The 20,038-nt window shown below is 43.9% G+C and overlaps 1 protein-coding gene across 5 annotated transcripts in view; it reads left to right on the top strand.

Annotated features, from left to right (window-relative positions):
- The window catches only part of LOC109645499 (IQ motif and SEC7 domain-containing protein 1-like), a 90,138-nt gene that overhangs the window by 30,304 nt on the left and 39,796 nt on the right, over positions 1 to 20,038 (top strand). The window contains exon 1 of one of the 5 annotated variants that reach the window (XM_069527626.1): positions 6,465 to 9,013. The exons of the other annotated variants lie outside the window; for them this stretch is intronic. Coding sequence (XP_069383727.1) covers positions 8,874 to 9,013 — 140 coding nt within the window. The 5' untranslated portion in view covers positions 6,465 to 8,873. Of the gene's footprint in view, positions 1 to 6,464; positions 9,014 to 20,038 lie in introns of those variants that run through there. 5 annotated transcript variants of the gene reach the window in all.

The following is a 20,038-nucleotide window of genomic DNA, read 5'->3' as shown; positions in this document are numbered from 1 at the left end:
TTTAGCTGTTTCTCCTCCCTGTCCAAGCATGAAGCCACGACCCCCCCCCGACGACGCTGTGGCCGGAGCCTGACGCTCCAGGACGATCCGGTGGCGTCAGATCGCAGCAGGTGGCGCTGTGGAGCTGATGAGGATGTACCAGCTCTGCAGGGCCCTGGTTTGTCCTCAGCATGTCTTCACCACATCACACCAAACTCTCTGGGCGAAGGACTGAAGACTCCTCCGGTCCAGGTGACAGGATGACGGAGTTTGCTGGCACTTCGTGAACCGTCCGAGCGGCAGCGGCAGGTGACCACGAAGAGGTCGTCCTCTTTAAACACATCCTGCTCGGCTGCTGGACAGAGACACACACAACGACCACTGGGGTCATGAATCCGGTCTCCTGCTCTGTCTTCTGTTGAGTCATCATCACTCCTACATCCTACAGCAGGGTTCTCCTTAGAACTGCTTCCTTCCTTCCTCTCCAGTCGATTTGCACCGAAACACGACAACGTGTGAACGGCAGCAGAATCAGGTGTGAATCAGGTTTAGACGTTCAAACGTTCACCAGACAGGGAAAGGTCACGTTTCTGTTCCGCAGTTCGGTGCAGAAGAACCAGAGGCAGTGAGGTTCAAGCTTGTGAGTCCTGATGATGGATCTGGTGCCACACCGGATCACATCCTGATCTCAGATCTGTTTCATCGGCCGAGTTAAGACGACGATGAAGCAAAGTGACGGAGAAAGAAAAACACTTGAAGTGCTCCCCCCCCCCCCCCCGTTACAGTTTTAGGGAGAACCCTGGTGCCTAATGTGTGAAGACACACACACACACACACACACACACACACACACACACACAGCAGTTGTCCTCAGAGGTAAATATCTGGATGAGTATGTTTACATGCACGCCTGCACTCTGATCCGTAGCAGTGATCCACTTTAATACTTTGAATTATTCCTGAACTGCGTAGATCTAAAATATTTTATGAACATTTCTTGACACGATCTCACACACAGACCAAGCTCTATGATCCACATCCACTTTGTAATAAGACCCAGAGTGAGCAGGACGTCGTGTCCACGTCTCGTCACCCGGGCGTCTCTGAAACAACGTTTTTAACTCTGAGGTTTGATTCTCACGTTCTTCACCGTCCAGGAAGATGACGTCAGCACAGGACGGGAGCCTGGCTGGAGTTCAGCTGGAACATCTCACCGTCTTCAGAGTCAAGCTGCGGTTGAAAAAAGATTTTTCCGCTGGGACGTGAATGAATGAGTCTCCAGGGACTTTGCCTTCGCCACAGTTTGACCTGTGAAAGACTCAGGAGGAGCTGAAATGACTCGAGAATAGAGAAGCGGTGAACTTGACCTTGTTTTTGACTCTTTCAGGCAGAAGCTGAATGTTGTTGCTCCTGCTGGTCGGTCACATCAGTTTTAAAATCTTCTCATCACAACTAACGAGCTCTGGACATTTGGCTCGAGGTGTGACTCACACATCAAGATGCGATGATGCTGTTTGGCCTGGTCTGTGTGTTCGATCCCTCAGACTGACGTGAGGTCAGATCATTGGGTTTTAAACGATTCTGCACGACTCACTCCGATGCATGTAAACACACTCAGCGACTCAGAGGAAGAGGAGGCCGGTGGAGGTGATGATGAAGGTCAAACACTGGAGCCCTTTGTGTCTTCTTCTCTTGTGTCTTCCCGCAGAAGACACACTCTGACTCTGAAACTCTGACTCCCTCCTGCTCCTCCTCTCTTCCTCCCTTTCCAAAAAAGAAAGAAACAGGAAGGAGAGAAATGAAAGAGAGAATGATGTCCTTCTGATTCAGTGCCAAGTAAATTAAAAGAAGATGAGAAGGAGGCGTCGTCCTCCTGTCTCAGTGCCAAGTTACAGAACGTTTGTGTCTGACGCCCCAGCCCTTGAGCCAGTGTCATGTGTTGTGAGTGGAAACGCCGTATGAGCATAACTATCCGACGCCGTCGCCCAGTCCTCCCTCAGCTGTACAGTCACATGTATCTACTGTATATTTTCCTCATCGTGAGCCTGCACTTCTGTCTCCAGCTTCTCTCGGCAACGTTTTAAAAAGCAATACGCTCGTTTCAGATCTGGTGTGAGAATCTGTCCGTGTGCTCATATTGAGTGTGAGGAGTTTTAACGGTGAGCTTCGATCCAAAGGAACGCGATCAACAAGTCGAGTGACGTTTCCTGTTTGAGGAGAAAAATAAAACTTGAAATAATTATATTATTTTTAGATTTATTTTTAAAACAGTGATTCAGAAAAAAAAAAGTTTTATCTTTAAAATGAATCAGAAACAAATACTTCAGTCTTGAAAACTTTTTTTAAATATTCCCCATCAATTACAAGTTCATGTTAATGGATGTGTAGTTTTCTAAAAATCTGACTAACTTCCTGTAAAACTGAGATGTTGATCGTGTCGTTCAAGTCGATTCCCTGATTGCACGTCTTTGTTTTTGTCTTTTATTTTTTTGCAAATATCATTATTGGTGAATTTCTCATTAAAACTCTGTTTAGGTTTTAGAATTGATAAATACTTTCAGACACAGTCTCTCTCTCTCTCTCTCTCTCTCTCATTCTTTATCTCTTTAACACTCGTTAGCTCGACTTTTTCTCCTTTCTATCTTAGATGTGAAAATTGATTAATTACATGTTCATTCGAATGCAACTTTTCCAAACTGTCAAATATTTAAGCGTCCGTGTTCACTGAGCTGTCGAACTGCAGAGCTCGATGGAACCTGCACTCGTCACAACGATGTGAAGTCGTTTCTGCAGCGAACAAGTGAGAAGTGATGAAAATGTCCTGGTGACTGTCGTCTGAGTGTGCAGGGAAATAACTGTAATGTTTTCGTAAGATTAATGTGACCGTAGTTTATAAATGATTCTCGACCACACTCTGCACTACAGCCAAACACATGCTGCAACTTACCCAAATCACTCTCAGTCCTGTTAGCAGAGATTAGCTTTGTTTGCTAGTGTAAGAAAGATTAAACCAAGGAAATCAATAACATTTAATGTCTTAGCAACATAGAATTAACTAGATGATAAAATCTAAAGCACTTTTACTGAAATAACTATGACGTCCGATGAGCAATGATGTGAAAATGATGTGGTGACAATCAGTGAATTAAGAAAACACGTTTGAAATTTAAAATCAGAAGAGTTTCAAGAACGATTCTCTTGTAAAACTTAAGATAGAAAATATTTTGCACCGTTAGCTCGCTTCAAAAACTGTATGCCACCCTTTAAGTTAGCATTTTATCAGGCTAATGTTTTGCATGGTTATTGAGTTTAATATTGTGTAGCATCCATTAGCGCTCTGTGTGTGTGCAGGGACGTTCAGTCCAGTATTGAAATGGTTTCGTTTGACATAAAATTGTTGGTTTTAGCATTAATTTCAGTTAACATCATATATTTGTAACAATGACTGCGCTACGCTACTGTACCTTTGGATCTCTATCTATTAATATTTAGCATTAGATGCTAGTTTGGAAAGAATTTTCATTGTTTTCAGCACATTTACAATAACTGTAAAATTCTAGAGCAGAATCAAAACTGGCGTTTTTTAATTTCCTCCTGCTGTAACGAGAACCACGTGTTTATTGGCTGGATGAGTTCTATGATCGTGATATTACATCATGAGATCTCACTGACTCTGATGTTATTGATTCACACGAAAAGAGTTTCCTCAGTTTCTGATTCTGGGAAAGTTTGAAAACAGCAAAATGATTTTTCTCTTTCATCAGGTTTTAGGTGTGATCTTATTTTTCATTTTAAAACGAATGTGATATTTTTCATTTGTGTAATATTGTACAAACATTGGTCTGTTGAATATCAGCTGATACAAATTATTTAAGATTTTTCTCGGCTGCATGGACCGTCTCCTCTGACGGGGGCGGTTCCTGATTTGTTGGATATTTGAGGTCATGCATTGAAGACTCACTGGTGCTAAACACACACACACACACACACACACACACACACACACACACACACACACACGCACACACACACACACACACACCCCAGCATGCTGCACTAACAGGGGTCATCCAGGGATCCATTAACTGCTACAACACAGGACATCAACAATCAATTTGACTTTAGAAAAGCTTCCTCATCACCAATAAGAGAAGAGATGATGATTATGACTGGTTGATTGGTTGATTGATTGATTGATTGATTGATTGATTGATTGACTGGTTGATTGGTTGATTGGCTCAGATCAATAAATGTCTGCATTGATGAGCAGCTGATTTCCACAGAGCTGCAGTTTTCTGTGTCTGCTCCAAACATCAGGACGCGTCTCAGAGACTCTTCACAGTTTTATTATTATTACAATTTGTTACAAATTTGATGTTTGCTTGTTTTACTTTTCCTGCTCCGCACAAAACTGTTTCTACTGCAGCTCATTATGACTACAGACAGAGGGATGGACAGAGGGACAGACAGAGAGACAGACAGAGAGACGGACAGAGGGACAGACAGAGGGACGGACAGAGGGACAGAGAGACAGATGTAGAGACAGACAGACAGAGAGACAGACAGATGTAGAGACAGACAGACGGACTCTTCAGGTCTCTGTGGTGATGATATATATTGACTCTTTCAGATGAGTCATCTTGAATATTATAATAAATATACCCCCCCCCCCCCCTCAGTAGCTTCAGTCGTCATTAAAAACTCAAAAGGTTTAGTTTGTCCATTCTGGGCTTCCGTAGAGAGGACCCCCCCCCCCCCCCCCCCCCCCCCCCCCGATGTAAATATTTGTAAGTATTAAAATATGAAGTATTTAAATATGAAGCTGGTTCCAGATCAGTCACTGATTTAATATCAGTTTGTATCAGTTTCACCTGAATCTTACACTGAAACTTTAAACTCCAGAAATCTGAAGAACGTTCCCTCTTTTCTTTCCTCGTCCGGTTAGCGACTCTGAGCGGTTGCCATGGCAACAGTCATCATGATGTGCTGCCACAGTGACGGAACAGAGGTTTTAGGAGGGAGGTTGTCACCATGAGACCACACACACACACACACACACACACACACACACACACACACACACCCCCGTCATGCTCCTCCTCCTCTTTATCGCTGTTTTCTTTGGTTTCCAGTCGTTCACTGTTTCCTTCTTGATTCTCTCTCTTTCTGTGTCTCATGATGTAAATATACAGATGGTCATTCTTCAGTCCGTCGACTTTATTCTTATGTAAATTATTTAAAAAAGAGATTGACCATGGATGATATACAATATACTATAAAAAGTATGAAATACAAAATAAATCTATTATCACTGAAAACGATGAGAATGTACCTGGTGGAGGTGATGAAGATGATGAAGATGATGATGATGTGCGATGATTAACAACTGTGATGATGATGTTGTCATGACGATGACTATGACAGTGGCAAACAATGAGGATTATGATGATGATGATGATGCTGGTGAATGATGAAGATTAAGATTAAAAGCTCCTATGATTCTAAAGACGTCGTTGATGAAACTGTTTTATTCCAGCGAAGTCGTTTGTGATTGGTCGAATGTGGTCACGTGACACTGAGCGAAAGAGGAAGTTTGTTTTTGGAGTTTGCAGAAACACAATCTTTTGAAATGCACGTGTCCGGTTTTATTTTCATCCGAGAAGCAACGGACTCTCCTGCTCCGGAGGAAGACGTCGTCTGAATCTGCCACGTTTCAGGAAGTCGGCTCGTTCTTCAGGAACTTGGTTCAGCAGCGCGGTCTCTCAGTTCCAGAGCGTTTTCATCAAAACCTCAAATCGCTCCTGTTTGCACTTGAATCTGCTCGAACTGAGCGCTCACACTCAGATCTATAACAGTTGATAATATTATAATCATTTGTTGTCGTCCTCAAACTCTTCTACAATATTCTGTCACTTTTTATTGTTTGTGTGCAGAGATTTTTATCAACAGTCTGTGATGCAGAGTGAAGTTGGAAAACTTTGCGCTCATCCCGCCTGGTTTATGAACTGAGGTTTTTCTGTCTGTTAAACAACTGACACAATCCTCAGACCCAAGTTAATAACTTTCAAAATAAAAGCTCTGAAATTCAGCTTAATTTAAATCAAACAACAAACGATTATTTTACTTTGAAGGCGAAGGAAAGAAAGGAAATGATTCTGTAAATGATCAAATAACAAATAATCCAAATGACGGACCCGATGTTAGAAGACGTGTCTGACGCGTGGAGACGTGTTCCACAACAGACGGAGATTTGTGGAATGAGTAAGTAGGTGTTTGTTTGGCTCAAATAGAAAACCACCAGATTTATCATGAGAGGTTTGAACGTATGGAATCAAACTTTACTGGTAAACATCTGACATGACTCTGAACCGAGTGGAGGAGAGCTGTGACTTACGTTTCCGGCCTCACCCCGCCCCCGACCGAAGCCGAGGTCAAGGGGAGGCGAAGCCAGCGAGCGAGGGATAATTCGATTAAAGTCTTAGAGGGTGAGAAAAGGAGGAGGCGGCAGGAGAGAGAGAGAGAGAGAAACAGGTCGAACTCATTCACACTTCAGGAAAACTCACATCAGCACTTCTCTGTCTCACCCACTGGATCCAACTGGACTATGTTCGCCCTGACTGGAATACAAACACCTTCGCATCGAGCGTTAGCGAGAAGCCGAGGGAGGAGAGGAACAGGAAGCTGGAAGAACAGGAAACAGGAAGTACTGTCGGGGGGCAGAGGTTTTAAACTCTTATGTGACCGATCCTGGCGTCGCTAGAGACCATTTTAGATTCTGACGTGACTGATGCTTGTTATCTGTTCAGCTCAGGACGCGGCTGCAGCTGAAACTGAAACAAAGAGGATTCTTTTGTCTCAGAGCTTCACGTCTGAGCTCGGCTGAGGCGGAAACTGACCTCGACTCGTTTAAAGTTGTTTCCCTGATTTTAGTGTTTGAGTTCATTTAAACAAACAAGTCGTGTTCTGTGACTTGAGTTTATCTGCTAATCTTTACCCAGCAGCCACTGCAGCTTCCCACAGGGATTAAATCTCTCACTCTGACTCTGCTGCGTCTCACAGTGACACCGAGGTTAGAGCCTCAGGTCGCTCGTCCTGTTCATGCTGCTGAACCTTTAATGATCTGATGCAGCATCAGCTGACAGGAAGTGAAAACCTCTCTGTCTGTTACTGACGTGTGATTGTCGCCATCTGTCATAATTAGGTTCTTTATTAATCAATAATAACGATCATTTTCCTGATCAACAGATCGATTGATCAGGAAACAATCACATGTGTGGTAAAATATCTTGTTTAAGAAAAAACAGCAGGTTCTCATTTTTCAACGTCGAATGTTTAATGGTTGAAATAATCAACTAATTATCAGATTATTTAAAATAATCTAATAATAGAGAATGTGAGTTAATTGATCGACTGATCTTTGCAGCTTAAATTACAACACAAACCCTGAGATTCACGTCACTTATATCGATGTGTATTTGTTCATTCATCATAAAGGACTGAAATGAAATGAGATTTAAAAAAATGTAAACCCCAAAATCAAATGAGCAGAAATGACAGTTTAGAAAAATTATGTTTAAAGTTTAAAATCTGAACATCAAACCATCTTTTCATGAGACAAGTTTAAATATTTTTTATAAAGTTCTCTAAGATTTGTGAAACAACAAAATAAATAAGATAAATTAAATAATTTGCAGATTTAAAAAAATGTTGATTCAGCTAAAGCTCAAAATGAAGCTCTGTGGATTTTGTTCCTCAGTTTCTTTGATTTGAAACGTGTGTCGACGTCTGAGGAGCTGAAATTATATATATATATAAATTAGAACGAGAGTAAAACCAAACCCAGTGTTTACTTATCGTTCATCTTGTTCATGAAGACGATTTAAAGATGAGAAGAGGAAGTGTTGCAGGTGCAGCCTGAGCGACGACACGCTGAGGGGTCGTGTGGTTTCTCCACAGTTTTCAGGATCATTAACTCAACATGAAAACTTAATTACTTTGTTACCTGAACATCTTCGACTTTAAAATTAGAAATGCTTCAGATTTATTTTTTATTTAATCTCAACTGATTTGCTTCATTCAGGGACTGTGAGGTTTGATTTGAGTCAGTGTCACTGATTATCGATTCATCTGCTTATTATTTACCTGATTAAGTGAAGAGATAAACGTCTCCTGCTGCACAAACATCTCTTTCTAACCTGCAGCCAAAACACAAAATATATTACATTTAAAATACTATGAAAAAGAGAAAAGCAGCAAATCATCAAATCTGTAAAACTGTTGTTTGAGCTTGTCACAGAAAATATTCTTTAAATCACCTGCAGACTCAAAAACATTGTTTAAAACATTTTCAGAATAATTTCAGGATTTTATATAAAAACTTTGTGTTTGGAGATTAATAAGAAATAAACAGTCTGACTTATATAAAACAGTTTGTAGAGTCTGAGCTGTGCGACTGACTGAAGACTGTCTTTGTCGTCTTCGTGACGTCCTGACGGAGAAACGGTTGCTCAGTGGCGCCTCCTGGAGGACAGTCACAGCTCACGGACAGAGAACAAGCTGTCATCACCTCTGGAGAACCATGGAAACGAAGAGGTTTTAGGAGGCAGAGCACGCATCACTTTTCTCCACTTGATTATTTAGTGAACACCTGAGTGGTGCACTTTAACAACGTGCAGCGTCCCCGTGGATTTAAATGACCTGAAAACCCTCAGGAGGGGAAGGCCTTTATTTTGAAAGAGCTGCTTTGTTTCTTTTAGTTTGGCGATGAAATAAATAAAGTTTTCTTTTGGTGCAACTGTTCTGACGACGACTGATGAACGTGAGAGGATGTTCACAGTTAAAGAGTTCTCAGACTCCACGACTGTGGCGAACGGCGGGCGTGTCACAAGCGTCCAATGAGAGCTCGACCGTGTGGACGCAGAGAGCAGCTGATCTCCAGTCAGCTGATCACTGGGATGTTTGGCGTGCCAGGTGTCTGTGACCTTTGCCCTCTGTTCTGTCTCCGCTCGTCTGGGACCTGGTCACCTCTCCGCAGGTAGGCAGAGCGGCTGCTTGACCCCTGAACTCTGAGTTAACCTCCATCTTATTCCCGCTGTGGCGTCGCAACGTTTCCTTCTATCCTCTGTTTTCTTTTCCCTCGTTCACTTTGACTCAAACTTTTATTTTCTGCTGGAGTCCGACACTTTTCAGGGGAAGGAAACAAGGAAACAGGGAATAAGCAAAGAGAGGGAAGAGATGGAGGAGAAGGAAAGATGGAGAGAGTGGAGGGAGGATGGGAGGAAAAAGGTGGAGGAGATGAGACATTAAGGCAAAGAAGGGAGGAAAAGAAAAGAGAGGAAGGGGGAAGAAAAGATGAGAAGTTGAGGAATGGAGGAAATGTGGAGCTTCACGTTGTAGCATCACGCTTAGCGTTGTGTTGTAGCATCATGTGTTAGCATCACGCCTTAGCGTTGTGTTGTAGCATCATGTGTTAGCGGGTGGCTGCGGCTGTGGGGTCGAGCGGTTGTCCTCCAACCAGAAGGTCGGCAGCTCAATCCCCAGTCCTCCCCATGCTGAAGTGTCCTTGGGCAAGATGCTAAACCCTCATAGAAAAATAAGTGCTGCTAATAGATGTGTGTGTGTGTGTGTGTGTGTGTGTGTGTGTGTGTGTGAGTGTGTGTGTGTGTGTGTGAAACTGTTCTAAGAGCTTTGAGCGTCATCAGACAGAAAAGATTTAAACACAATCATCACATCAACGGTTCATGTTTAAATACCTGCGATGCTGCAGAGTCATGTGACCCAACGACAACCTGCATCTGTTCCCGTCACATCGAAGAGTGATGTCACAGCATCTTCAGTCCCACAGCCACACCTGTGTGTGTGTGTGTGTGTGTGTGTGTTTGTGTGTGTGTGTGTGTGTGTGTGTGTGTGTGTGAGTGTGTGTGTGAGTGAGTGTGTGTACATTCAAGGGGTGTGTCCCTGCTAGAAATGTGAAAATGCAAAGCTGCCAGCTGCTCTGAGCTGCATGAAGAGAGAGAGAGAGAGAGAGTGTGTAAATAGAAAGGGAGAGAGGTGTGTGCGGAGAGATAGAGCAGGGACGAGTCAGTGAAAGACAGAATGTGAACGTGTGCAGAAAAGAGAGAGAGGAGAGAGAGGGTGAGCGAGCAAGATGTATGTGAAAGAAGATGTGTGTGTGTGTGTGTGTGTCAATGGGTGAGTGCATCTGAATGTGACTGACAGGCTGAGTGTGTGCAGTGGAGAGTGAAAGCACACACACACACACACATTCACACACACATTCACACCAGCAGACACGTGGAGAAGAGGCTGTCAAGGAAGCAACCGAGCATCTCCACAGAGAATACACCCGGGGGGGGGGGGGGGCAGAGAGAGAGAGAGAGAGAGAGAGAGGAAGGAAAAGGAGGACAGAGGTTAAATTGAAAGAAAAGGCAAAGAGAGAGGGAGGGAGCGAGAGAGGGAGGGAAAGCAGGAGGGAGGAGGAGTTGGGGGAGTGACTTGGGCGAGAGAGGTAGACAAAGCAAGGGAGGAGGAGGTGAGGGAGGGAGGGAGAGAGAGAGAGAGAGGGACGAATGGGGAAAGGAGTCGAGGGAGAGCAGGTTCAGAAGAAGAAGCAGTGGAAGAAGAAGCAGGAGGAGGAGACAGGGCGAGCGAGTGAAAGAGAGAGAGGTGTGTGTGTGAAGGTGTGTGTGTGATTCTCTCCAGTTTAAATGAATGGAAGGCGTCGCCACCGTCATCAGAACGGTAAGAAGAGCGACACCACATCTGTAGTAACATCTGTGAGTGTGTGTGTGTGTGTGTGTGTGTGTGTGTGTGTCTGTGTGTGTGTGTGAGTGTGTGTGTGTCTGTGTGTGTGTCTGTGTGTGTGTGTTAACTACAAGTTCACCTCGTCTGTAGCAGCTGCACCTGAAGGATGTTAATGTATCAGGTGTGATTCTATACACTGCAGTGTGTGTTCACGTGTAGTGTGTGCGTGTGTGTGTGTGTGTTTGTGTGTGTGTTTGTGTTTGCGTGTGTGCATGTGTGTATGTGTGTGTGTGTGTGTTTGTGTGTGTATGTGTGTGTGTTTGTGTGTGTTTGTGTGTGTGTGTGTGTGTGTGTGCATGTGTGTATGTGTGTATGTGTGTGTGTTTGTGTTTGTGTGTGTGTGTGTCCTTGGGGGGGACCCCACATTTAAAGGGACCCAATGCAACACCTATGCTCAGCTCCACTCCGGCTCCCCCTACAGGCGGGATGTGTTAATTACCAGTCGGAGCCTCGTGTGTATTTATTGACAAGCTGACGTTGACGATGTCCGAACAGAATCACGTGTTCTGCTGACTTCCTGTTAAACACACAGATAAACTAGTGAGTGGACGACTTCACCTCCAGCTCAGACAGAAGAAGACAAACTGTCCAACGACAGCTGGTCCACATCTGTCCCGAGTCCTTCAGCCTCTTTCAGCTCCGCAGTGAAACATGCTCTGATATTCACTCTTGTTCTGTTTTACTCACTCACTTTCTCTCTTCCTCTTCATCACGGTCCTCTTCATCACCGTCCTCTTCATCACCGTCCTCTTCATCACCATCCTCTTCATCATCGTCCTCTTCAGTCTCTTCTGTGTCTCATGACGTCCACACTGAGGAGGCAGAGCTAGTCGTCTCCTATAGTTAACGAGCTAGCTGCTCGTTAAGCAGGTTGTAACGTTCCAGTATTGTTTACCAGAGTTACATAGTGCAGGCCTCCAGGGGGCGCTGTGGTGACTGACATGTCGAGTTTGTGCATCAGGATGGATTTAAAGCTTTAAATGGATGTTTGAGGATTAAGTTCTGGCTTCAGGGTTAGAACCAGGACGGGGAATAAGAATTTAGTTGTAAGGGCGTGTGTGTGTGTGTGTGTGTGTGTGTGTGTGTTTTACAGTAGGACGTTCACCATGTGTTTGGTTGTTGAAGTGCAAGCAGCTGGATTTTAGAGGTCAAGGGTCAAGTCAGGAGAAGAAAGCGTTCGGAGCTACAGTCAGGTCCAGACTTCGTCTCTGAATGGACGAGTTTGTACGATAAGATTTGAAATAAAAATGAGGTCAAACCTCAGAAACCAGAGTTCAGCTGGATTCTCATCTGTCGTGTGCGACGCTCAGGTTTCCTCAGGTTTCGTCTGAAGCAGAGGAACTCCGCCCCTCGAGCTCCCGACGAGAAGCGTCTGAATACATTTGCAACTGGTTTTAAATGAAACATGAATTCATGTTAAATACTGCAGACGCACGGAGGAGACGACGGTGGAGCAGAGCTGCAGCTGCTGGGAACAAACCAGTGAAACCAGTTCACTGCAGCAACTGGAGCATGAAGCAGCGTCCTGCTTCCTCTATCTCACACAAAGAGCCGCACGCTCTCGGCTCCGTCGTCATGTGACCACACGCTCTTTAGTGGCGTCTTGGAGATAAATGTATCTGACATATTTTTATTTTTACATTTATAATTTATAGTTTTATTTTTGAATGTTCTTTGGTTCAAGGTATTTTTCAGATAATGTGTTAGATTTCTTTAAAATGACATCGTCAACATCGAGCCGTGTGCAAAAGATGGCCACACCTCTTCCTGCTGAGCGGTCACATGATTTGTGTTTGTCTGTAAAATCAACAAGACGTGAGCAGAATGAATCCAACAGGAAGTTTACTTGTTTTTAAATTGTTTAATGATTCAGTTCATCGTTCTCTCTGCTGATCCTGCATCTGTTTCCATCTCCAGTTACAAAGATTCGTTCAGTTTCATTAGGGTCAGGGCTCATTCAGAGACTTGATCTAAAAAAAACCTGCAGCTCAACTTCCTGAACAGAACCGACAGTTTCATATTTCACCATGAAATCGTATTTTATTCTTTTCTTTCACGCTCATAATTTATCTTTTCCGTCCTGAAGCTGAAGTCGAATCACTGAAATGCTAAAATGCTTCTTGTTGTCGATTTCATTTAAATATATTTTGTAGCTCAAAGCAGAGTCGAGTTTGTTGTTTAGCATTTCATTACTGTGAATTTTGAGGACAGAGCTTTAGTGGAGAAGAGGCAGGAGCCCAAAAATAATCCGGTCCCGTCGGGGCGCGGTGAAGCGAAGCGTTAAGAAACTCAAGTGCACCAACGCTCAATTATTTAGCGAGCGAGCTACTTGGATGTTTGCTAGTTGCTGTCGCTATCGGGACGGCCGGGAGGAGAGGAGCTCAGAAAGGTAGATTAAACTGACGTTTATCATTTCATCTGTTCTCCCTGGAGATCTGCGTGGATCTGGTTTGTCTGACAGAAGTTCTACAGAACAACTGAGCTGGAGCTGCATCAGTGTGTGAAACGCTAAATATCACTTTATCATCTCTTTAGATTCTTCTGCTGTTCAACAAAAGTTGAATTTCAATTCAGACGCTGAAGTCCTGGTGTCATCAACCACGTGGGCGTCGTCTACCTATACTTGACTCTGATTGGTTTGTAGACGGCGTCTGACGTTGGCGTGTCCACTCGCTCACTGTGAAGTCTCCAGACGTTTTCTCACATCGAACATTCGAACACATTTTACAGACGTTTTACCAGGAGGCTGCTGGAGAAGTTTCAGAAAATGTCCAAAGACACTGACACTGACTTGTTCTCACATTCAGAACATGTGAGGAACACGTGAGGAACACGTGAGGAACATGTGAGGAACATGTGAGGAACACATCAGGACTTCAGAGCAGGTCTGAAAACCGCTCTAATGAGATTAAGTTGTCTTTATCAAGTGTCACCACAGCAGAGCTCTAACTGTGTTATCGAAGGATGCTGAGGATGTAGTACTCTACACACACACACACACACACACCATCAGAACTATATGTGCAAACCCTGACGCTGCACAACTGTCTTCTGTCTGTGAGCTGATTATGGAGAGAGACGGAAGCGAGTGAGAGAAAACCACAGCGACAGAAACAAACTGAATTTGAAGAATCTATGAGATGAAAGTGCAGCGTGTCACATTTTAAACTCGGTGTATCGTTGTCACACAGAACGCTTCCTCAACATAATGACTGGAGAAATGTCCCGGATAATATTTCTCCTGATTCATCACAAAACCACGTTTCTCATCAGCTGAGGGGAAATTTAACTCTGCTGGTTTCTCCTGAATCTGTACGAAAATCAATGTGTACAAAGAACGTCTGCGTTTGATGCCAGAGGGATTTTATTTATTTATTTATTATATTACAGGTTCAAATGTTGTAGTTTGGGTTTAATCTTATTTTATTTCTCTAATATAATTTTATTAAGAGTTTAGATAAATGACATACATGAGGGTTGAAATTAATTTAGAGGTATTGTTACATAGGTACAGATTCAGAAACTATCATTACTTAACACATCATCAATAAATGCACCGAGAAAAGAAAAATGTTTACAACCTTAAAAACATACTTCAATCGCAAATTAATTAGAATAGATTTTTTTTTTCAAATCAAACTTATGAATCCAAAAAACTCCATTTGAATATGAAGCTGGTAAAACATTTTCCTTTTTCAGTGTCAACAATATTAGACGGAATATTCAAATATCAAGCTGTGTAAGAAATAGTCAAGTTAACACCTTAAGTGCCACTTTTATTATTACATCATCAAAGTAATGTAGTATTACTCAGAGTTACACACAGTTTCCTCCAAATATCCAGAAATGAGGGTAAAAGATTTCAGATGTGAACGTTTTTAGATGAAGTCATTTGAATCAGAGTCTGAAACAGTGATCGTGCAGTAGAGCCGCGGTATCAAGGTCCCACCCATACATGTGCTCGACCAATCAGGAGTCAGTCTCAGCTGTCAATCAAACTCGTTTTTATATCATCAGATAAAAACCAAACTGATGAGAAGCACAAACAGAACGAGCTGAAATCACAGAAACATCTTTGACAAACACTTGAGTTTACTTTGGTTCATGTCCCGTCTGCTAACACGGAGGAAGCAGGATGCATGGTCTGTACTGCAGCCAGCCTCCAGGGGGCGATGAAGATGTTTGGTATCAGTTTTGGGAGCCGTCATGTCGTCCATCTTTATTTACGGTCCGTGTTTTACATGAAGAGCTTGTAGTACTTTGTTTAATAGTGAAGCGTCGTTTACTTCATGTATTAAATACTTCTACTGATGTTTCCAACAGGAGCTGAGCAGTTACACAAACACTGAGTCCTCACACACGACACACACACACACACACACGACACACACACACACACACACACGACACACAGGTAAATCTTCTGACACGTTTTAATCACCTGCGTTAACTTTTGTTCTGAAAAACCATCCATGAGTAAAACATGAGAGAGACACAAACATGCAGCCATGAGCGTAAACAAGGCGGCGTGTGACCAACGGTGTCACTCGGACAGAGTTTGTTTGACGAGGATCAGGGAGACGAAGAGGAGGAGAGAGAACGAGAGGAAGACGGAGGAGAACAGGAGGAAGATAAAAGAGCAGCAAACGAGGGCGAGTCTCCTGTCGCCTCAAATCCTCTCAGGTTTTAGACCAAGGAGGTAATTACAGAGGAAGATGGAGGGAGAGAGAGGGAGAGAGTGAGAGAGAGAGGGAGAGAGAGAGAGTGAGAGAGAGGGAGAGAGTGAGGGAGGGAGAGAGAGAGAGAGAGAGTGAGGGAGGGAGAGAGAGAGAGAAGGAGAGAGAGAGTGAGAGAGAGGGAGAGAGAGAGAGTGAGTGAGGGAGGGAGGGAGAGCGAGAGAGGGAGAGAGAGAGAGAGAGAGAGAGTGAGGGAGGGGGTAGTATGTGTGTGTGTGTGTGTGCCTCAGTCTGACAGGAGGTGGTGCTGTTTCTCATCCTCTGAACCACTCCGTGTGTTTCATGTGTTTCTGTTTGTGTCGAGAGAGGAACACGTTAAAATGATCTAAATACATACGTGTGTGAAAGTCGTCTCATACACACACAGAGAAACAAACCAGATATTAATACATAGAAAGTAATTACAGTTGTAAGGAGACGTGCCTGAGAGGAGTTTTGTATTTTCCGAGCTCACTGGTTCCTGCCGGAGACGTCAACCAAATACTTTCACTAATGAATTTATAATTATTATCTTATTGCTGTTGAATTCTTATTAATTTTTTTAAATTGTCTCTAATTTCTTAAAACAGCCTCTAACTTTAGATTTTAATTAAACAGAGCAGGAAATGTTTGTTCATAACAGAGACTGTAAATAACGTCTCAGTTTGTCATCATCGGATCAATGAAACGATGAAGGAACACACACACTCACACACACTCACACACTCTCACACACACTCACACACACACACTCTCACACACACACTCACACACACTCTCACACACACACTCACACACACACACTCTCACACACACACTCACACACACTCTCACACACACACTCACACACACACACACTCACACACACTCTCACACACACTCTCACACTCACACACTCATTTGAAGGATGACTTGACGATGTGGCGTCAGATTGATCAGGATCAACACGTTCTGCAAACAGAGGATTTGATGGATGAGCTGCTCGTTTAACGGGAGGGTTCAAAGGTCAGAGGTCACCTGAGGTCACAGTGGAGCTTCTCCTGGGAGGTCGAACTGTTTGTTCGGCACATTCGGAGGTTTCCACTAAATCCTGTGTTTTTATAAATACAATATTCAGCCTCTTTAACACAAACACAACGATTTCCACCGATGAATAAGAAGTGTGTGTGTGTGTGTGTGTGTGTGTGTGTGAGAGAGAGAGTGTGTGTGTGTGTGTGTGCGTGTGTGTGTGTGCTGCCGCCTCCGGCTGCTTCGCTTTCTATTTTTAAAATCCACATCGTTTTCCTGTCGTCTCAATTACACGACAAAGACCCTTAGACGCAGAGACTGCTCCCCGCCGCAGGAACGGCATCATGGGAAAGGGATGAGGGTCATATTGATAATGGAGATGATGGAGCGCTGAGGTGAGGTCATCAGGGAAACGAGCTCCGTGCTCGGTGTCGATGTTTGAATGTGTTTGGATTCAGGTTGAAAACAAGTCGCTGGTAGAAGAAACCGCATCGGAGGAAGATCTGACCTCTCTTTGTCATTGAAGCAACACATGTAACGTTCCCTGAGCAGCAGCGCCCCCTGCAGCCACACGTGGTGATGGATTCTGTGGGTTTGTGTGGTTCTGACGTTAGTGTATCTATGTGTTGAGCTCCGACTGTGTCGTCCCACTCACTGAACGCTGGATATTACCCATGATCCTCTGCTTCCTGCACCAGCAGAGCTGCTGCTGTAACAAGCTGTTCAGATTCTTCATGTTTTAAAGTTTCTGCTGAACACTGGAGATAAACTCTGGTTGTTAAGAACTGATCTCAGTTCAGCTTCACTCTTCAGCTGATGGAGACTCTCAGTCAGGAGATGAACCCACTCAGCAGAGCGACAGAGAACAGACGCTCAGGGAGCGAAGGAGGAAACGTTCTCCACCTTCACACTCACTCTTCAACCCTTTTAAAACACTATGAAGTCTCTTAGTGTTGATTGAATGTCTGTAGTGAAGACAAGAGGACCAAGGACAGAGCCTTGTGGGACACATTTTCTAAACTTCAGGACACGTGATCTTTGAACCATTAAACTATTGTTGGTTATTTCATATATTTGGTGACATTAGTGGGAAGCTGCTGTTTTAACGTTAAAACGTCGGTGACCGTTGATTCGAGCTTGATTTCCTGAATGTGAGTCTGTGGGGGGGGGGGGGGGGGGATCACTTTACATAGTTGTTTTAATGACCTCACTCAGATCTGAACACATCATGTAACTTCTAAACACTTTTCACACCAACATCTTCAGCCTTCAGGCGTCGACGTGAGTCTCCAGGTTGTTTCTGATTCAGCAGCAGAACCACAGTGAACGTCGGTTCTCGGGTTAAACTGTATTTGTTATTAAAACGATGTGAAATGTGTGTGAAGAGAATCTGTGTCTGCAGCAGAGTCAGAGAGCAGACGATCATTCAGGTGTGAGGAGGAGTCATCTGGGTTCTCCTGGTGGGTTTTTTTATTTTCTGCTCCACCGTCAAACTGCTGTTTCCTGTTTCTGTCGCTGGTTGCGTCTCCTCCAGTCGTGTTCGCTCTAATCTTCTCCTGCAGGGAGACACAGATCTGACGCCGCTCAGGAGCTCGACTGTTTGAATCTCAAATCAGGAAACTGAATCATTTCATAAAACGACACCAGCGTTTAGAGCAGAGGTCCTGAGGCAACCTCAGCTGCTGCACACACACACACACACACACACACACACACATGGACGGGGTTGAATACCTGCAGTCGTGTGTGTATGTGGTGAATATATAAACACACCTGGTTGCTCAGATGTGTGTTTGTGTGGGGACACAAAGCAAAACTTCAGAATGTAAATCATTAAAGTTAAAGCTGAAGACGTGTGTGTGTGTGTGTGTGTGTGTGTGTGTGTGTGTGTGTGTGTGTGTGTGGTGCAGTGCTCTGCTGCAGTGCACCTCCAGCAGATTTTATCTTCCTATCTGTTGTTGCTGCAGACAGTCCTCGGCTGAAGAGCCGTAACGTTGTTGATTCAGACGCTCACTCGTGTTTTTCTCAGTGACGCCCTCTAGTGGTTGTGTGAATAATGGCCTTGTTGTGTTGAGGCATCGAGCTCTGACCCCTGCTCACGTCCTGCTGCTGGAGGAGACACAGATAAGGAAGACGTCTAATATTGTCCACTATCATAAGTCTAGTGGTCCGTGACGACGTAGCCTCACCTGCACTTGTAGTGATTGGTCTGAATCGTAGCATCTGTCGTGTAGATTGGACAGATGTGAAATTTAGGTTCACGTTCTCCTCGAGAATCCAGAAGTGGAAATTTCGACAATTTGTTGTTGGTTTTTTTTGACCAAACAGCAGCAAGGTCCTGACATTTCCATCATCCTCAGCTCCTCAGATCCTCAGATCCTCAGCTCCTCAGCTCCTCAGATTCTCAGCTCCTCAGCTCCTCAGCTCCTCAGATCCTCAGATTATCAGCTCCTCAGCTCCTCAGATTCTCAGCTCCTCAGATCCTCAGATTCTCAGCTCCTCAGCTCCTCAGATTCTCAGCTCCTCAGAATCCCATCATCTGCAGAGAAGAGCTGTGAGCATGTTAGCATCTTAGCATTTTAGCATGTGGCCGAAGACGCACACTCAAAGATCTGCAAGCATTTTATATTTGAATTGATTCTTTAACTGTGTGTGTGTGTGTGTGTGTGTGTGTCTGTGTGTGTGTGTGTGTGTGTGTGTGTGTTTTGCGTTCCTCTCCATATGCTGCTGACTCTGGGCCCCTCCCACTCTGTGCTAAAATCAGTAACACACACACAGAGTGACAGCGTGAAACCTGCGTTGTCATAGCAACACCTCACTTGACTCTGCGACCATCTCTCCGCCCCCCCCTCTGCCCCTCCCCTCCTGTTACACGGCAACCGTCTCCAAGCAACAACCTCTTATCACCCCCCATCCCCCCACCTCTCTCTCTCTCTCTCTCTCTAATGGAGCTAAAGTTGATTATGAACGAGGGAATCAAACATGGCCAATGGAGGCGAGGAAAGAGAGGGGAGAGGGTGAGGCAGGGGGGAGATACAAAAGAGAGGATATGATAGTGGGAAGACGGAGGGAGAAAATGGACAAGGAGGCAGTGGGAGGAGCGAAAATGAAAGGAAGCAGGAGAGGAAAGGAAATGGGAGGGAGAAAAGATAAAAAGGAAAATGATTAAGAAAAGAGGAGGGAGGAGGGAGAGAGAGTAGGAAGGAAAGTTTGCAGCAAATATGAAGGGATGGAAAAGAAGAGAAAGTTTGATGGAAAGATAGATGAAGTAAGAAAAAGGAATAACTTCAAAAGACATTAAACAAAATGGAGTGATAAAGAGGAAAGAAGGAGGAAAAAGATGAATAAATAATGGTTGTGTATAAAGTGAGGGATGATTTAAAAGGAGAGGAAGCTGTTGTTTACATTATTCATCACCTCTTCTCTCCTTCCTTTCATTACCTCTTTCTTCTCTCTCCCTCTTTATCATCTTCTCTCATCATTATACACACACACACATATATATATAAATATATATATATTTATATTTGATA

Source organism: Paralichthys olivaceus, chromosome 6, assembly GCF_024713975.1.
Source record: "Paralichthys olivaceus isolate ysfri-2021 chromosome 6, ASM2471397v2, whole genome shotgun sequence".
NCBI lineage: Eukaryota > Metazoa > Chordata > Actinopteri > Pleuronectiformes > Paralichthyidae > Paralichthys > Paralichthys olivaceus.
The sequence above is the reverse complement of the archived record's forward strand: the minus strand, read 5'-3'. Positions and strand labels throughout refer to the sequence as shown.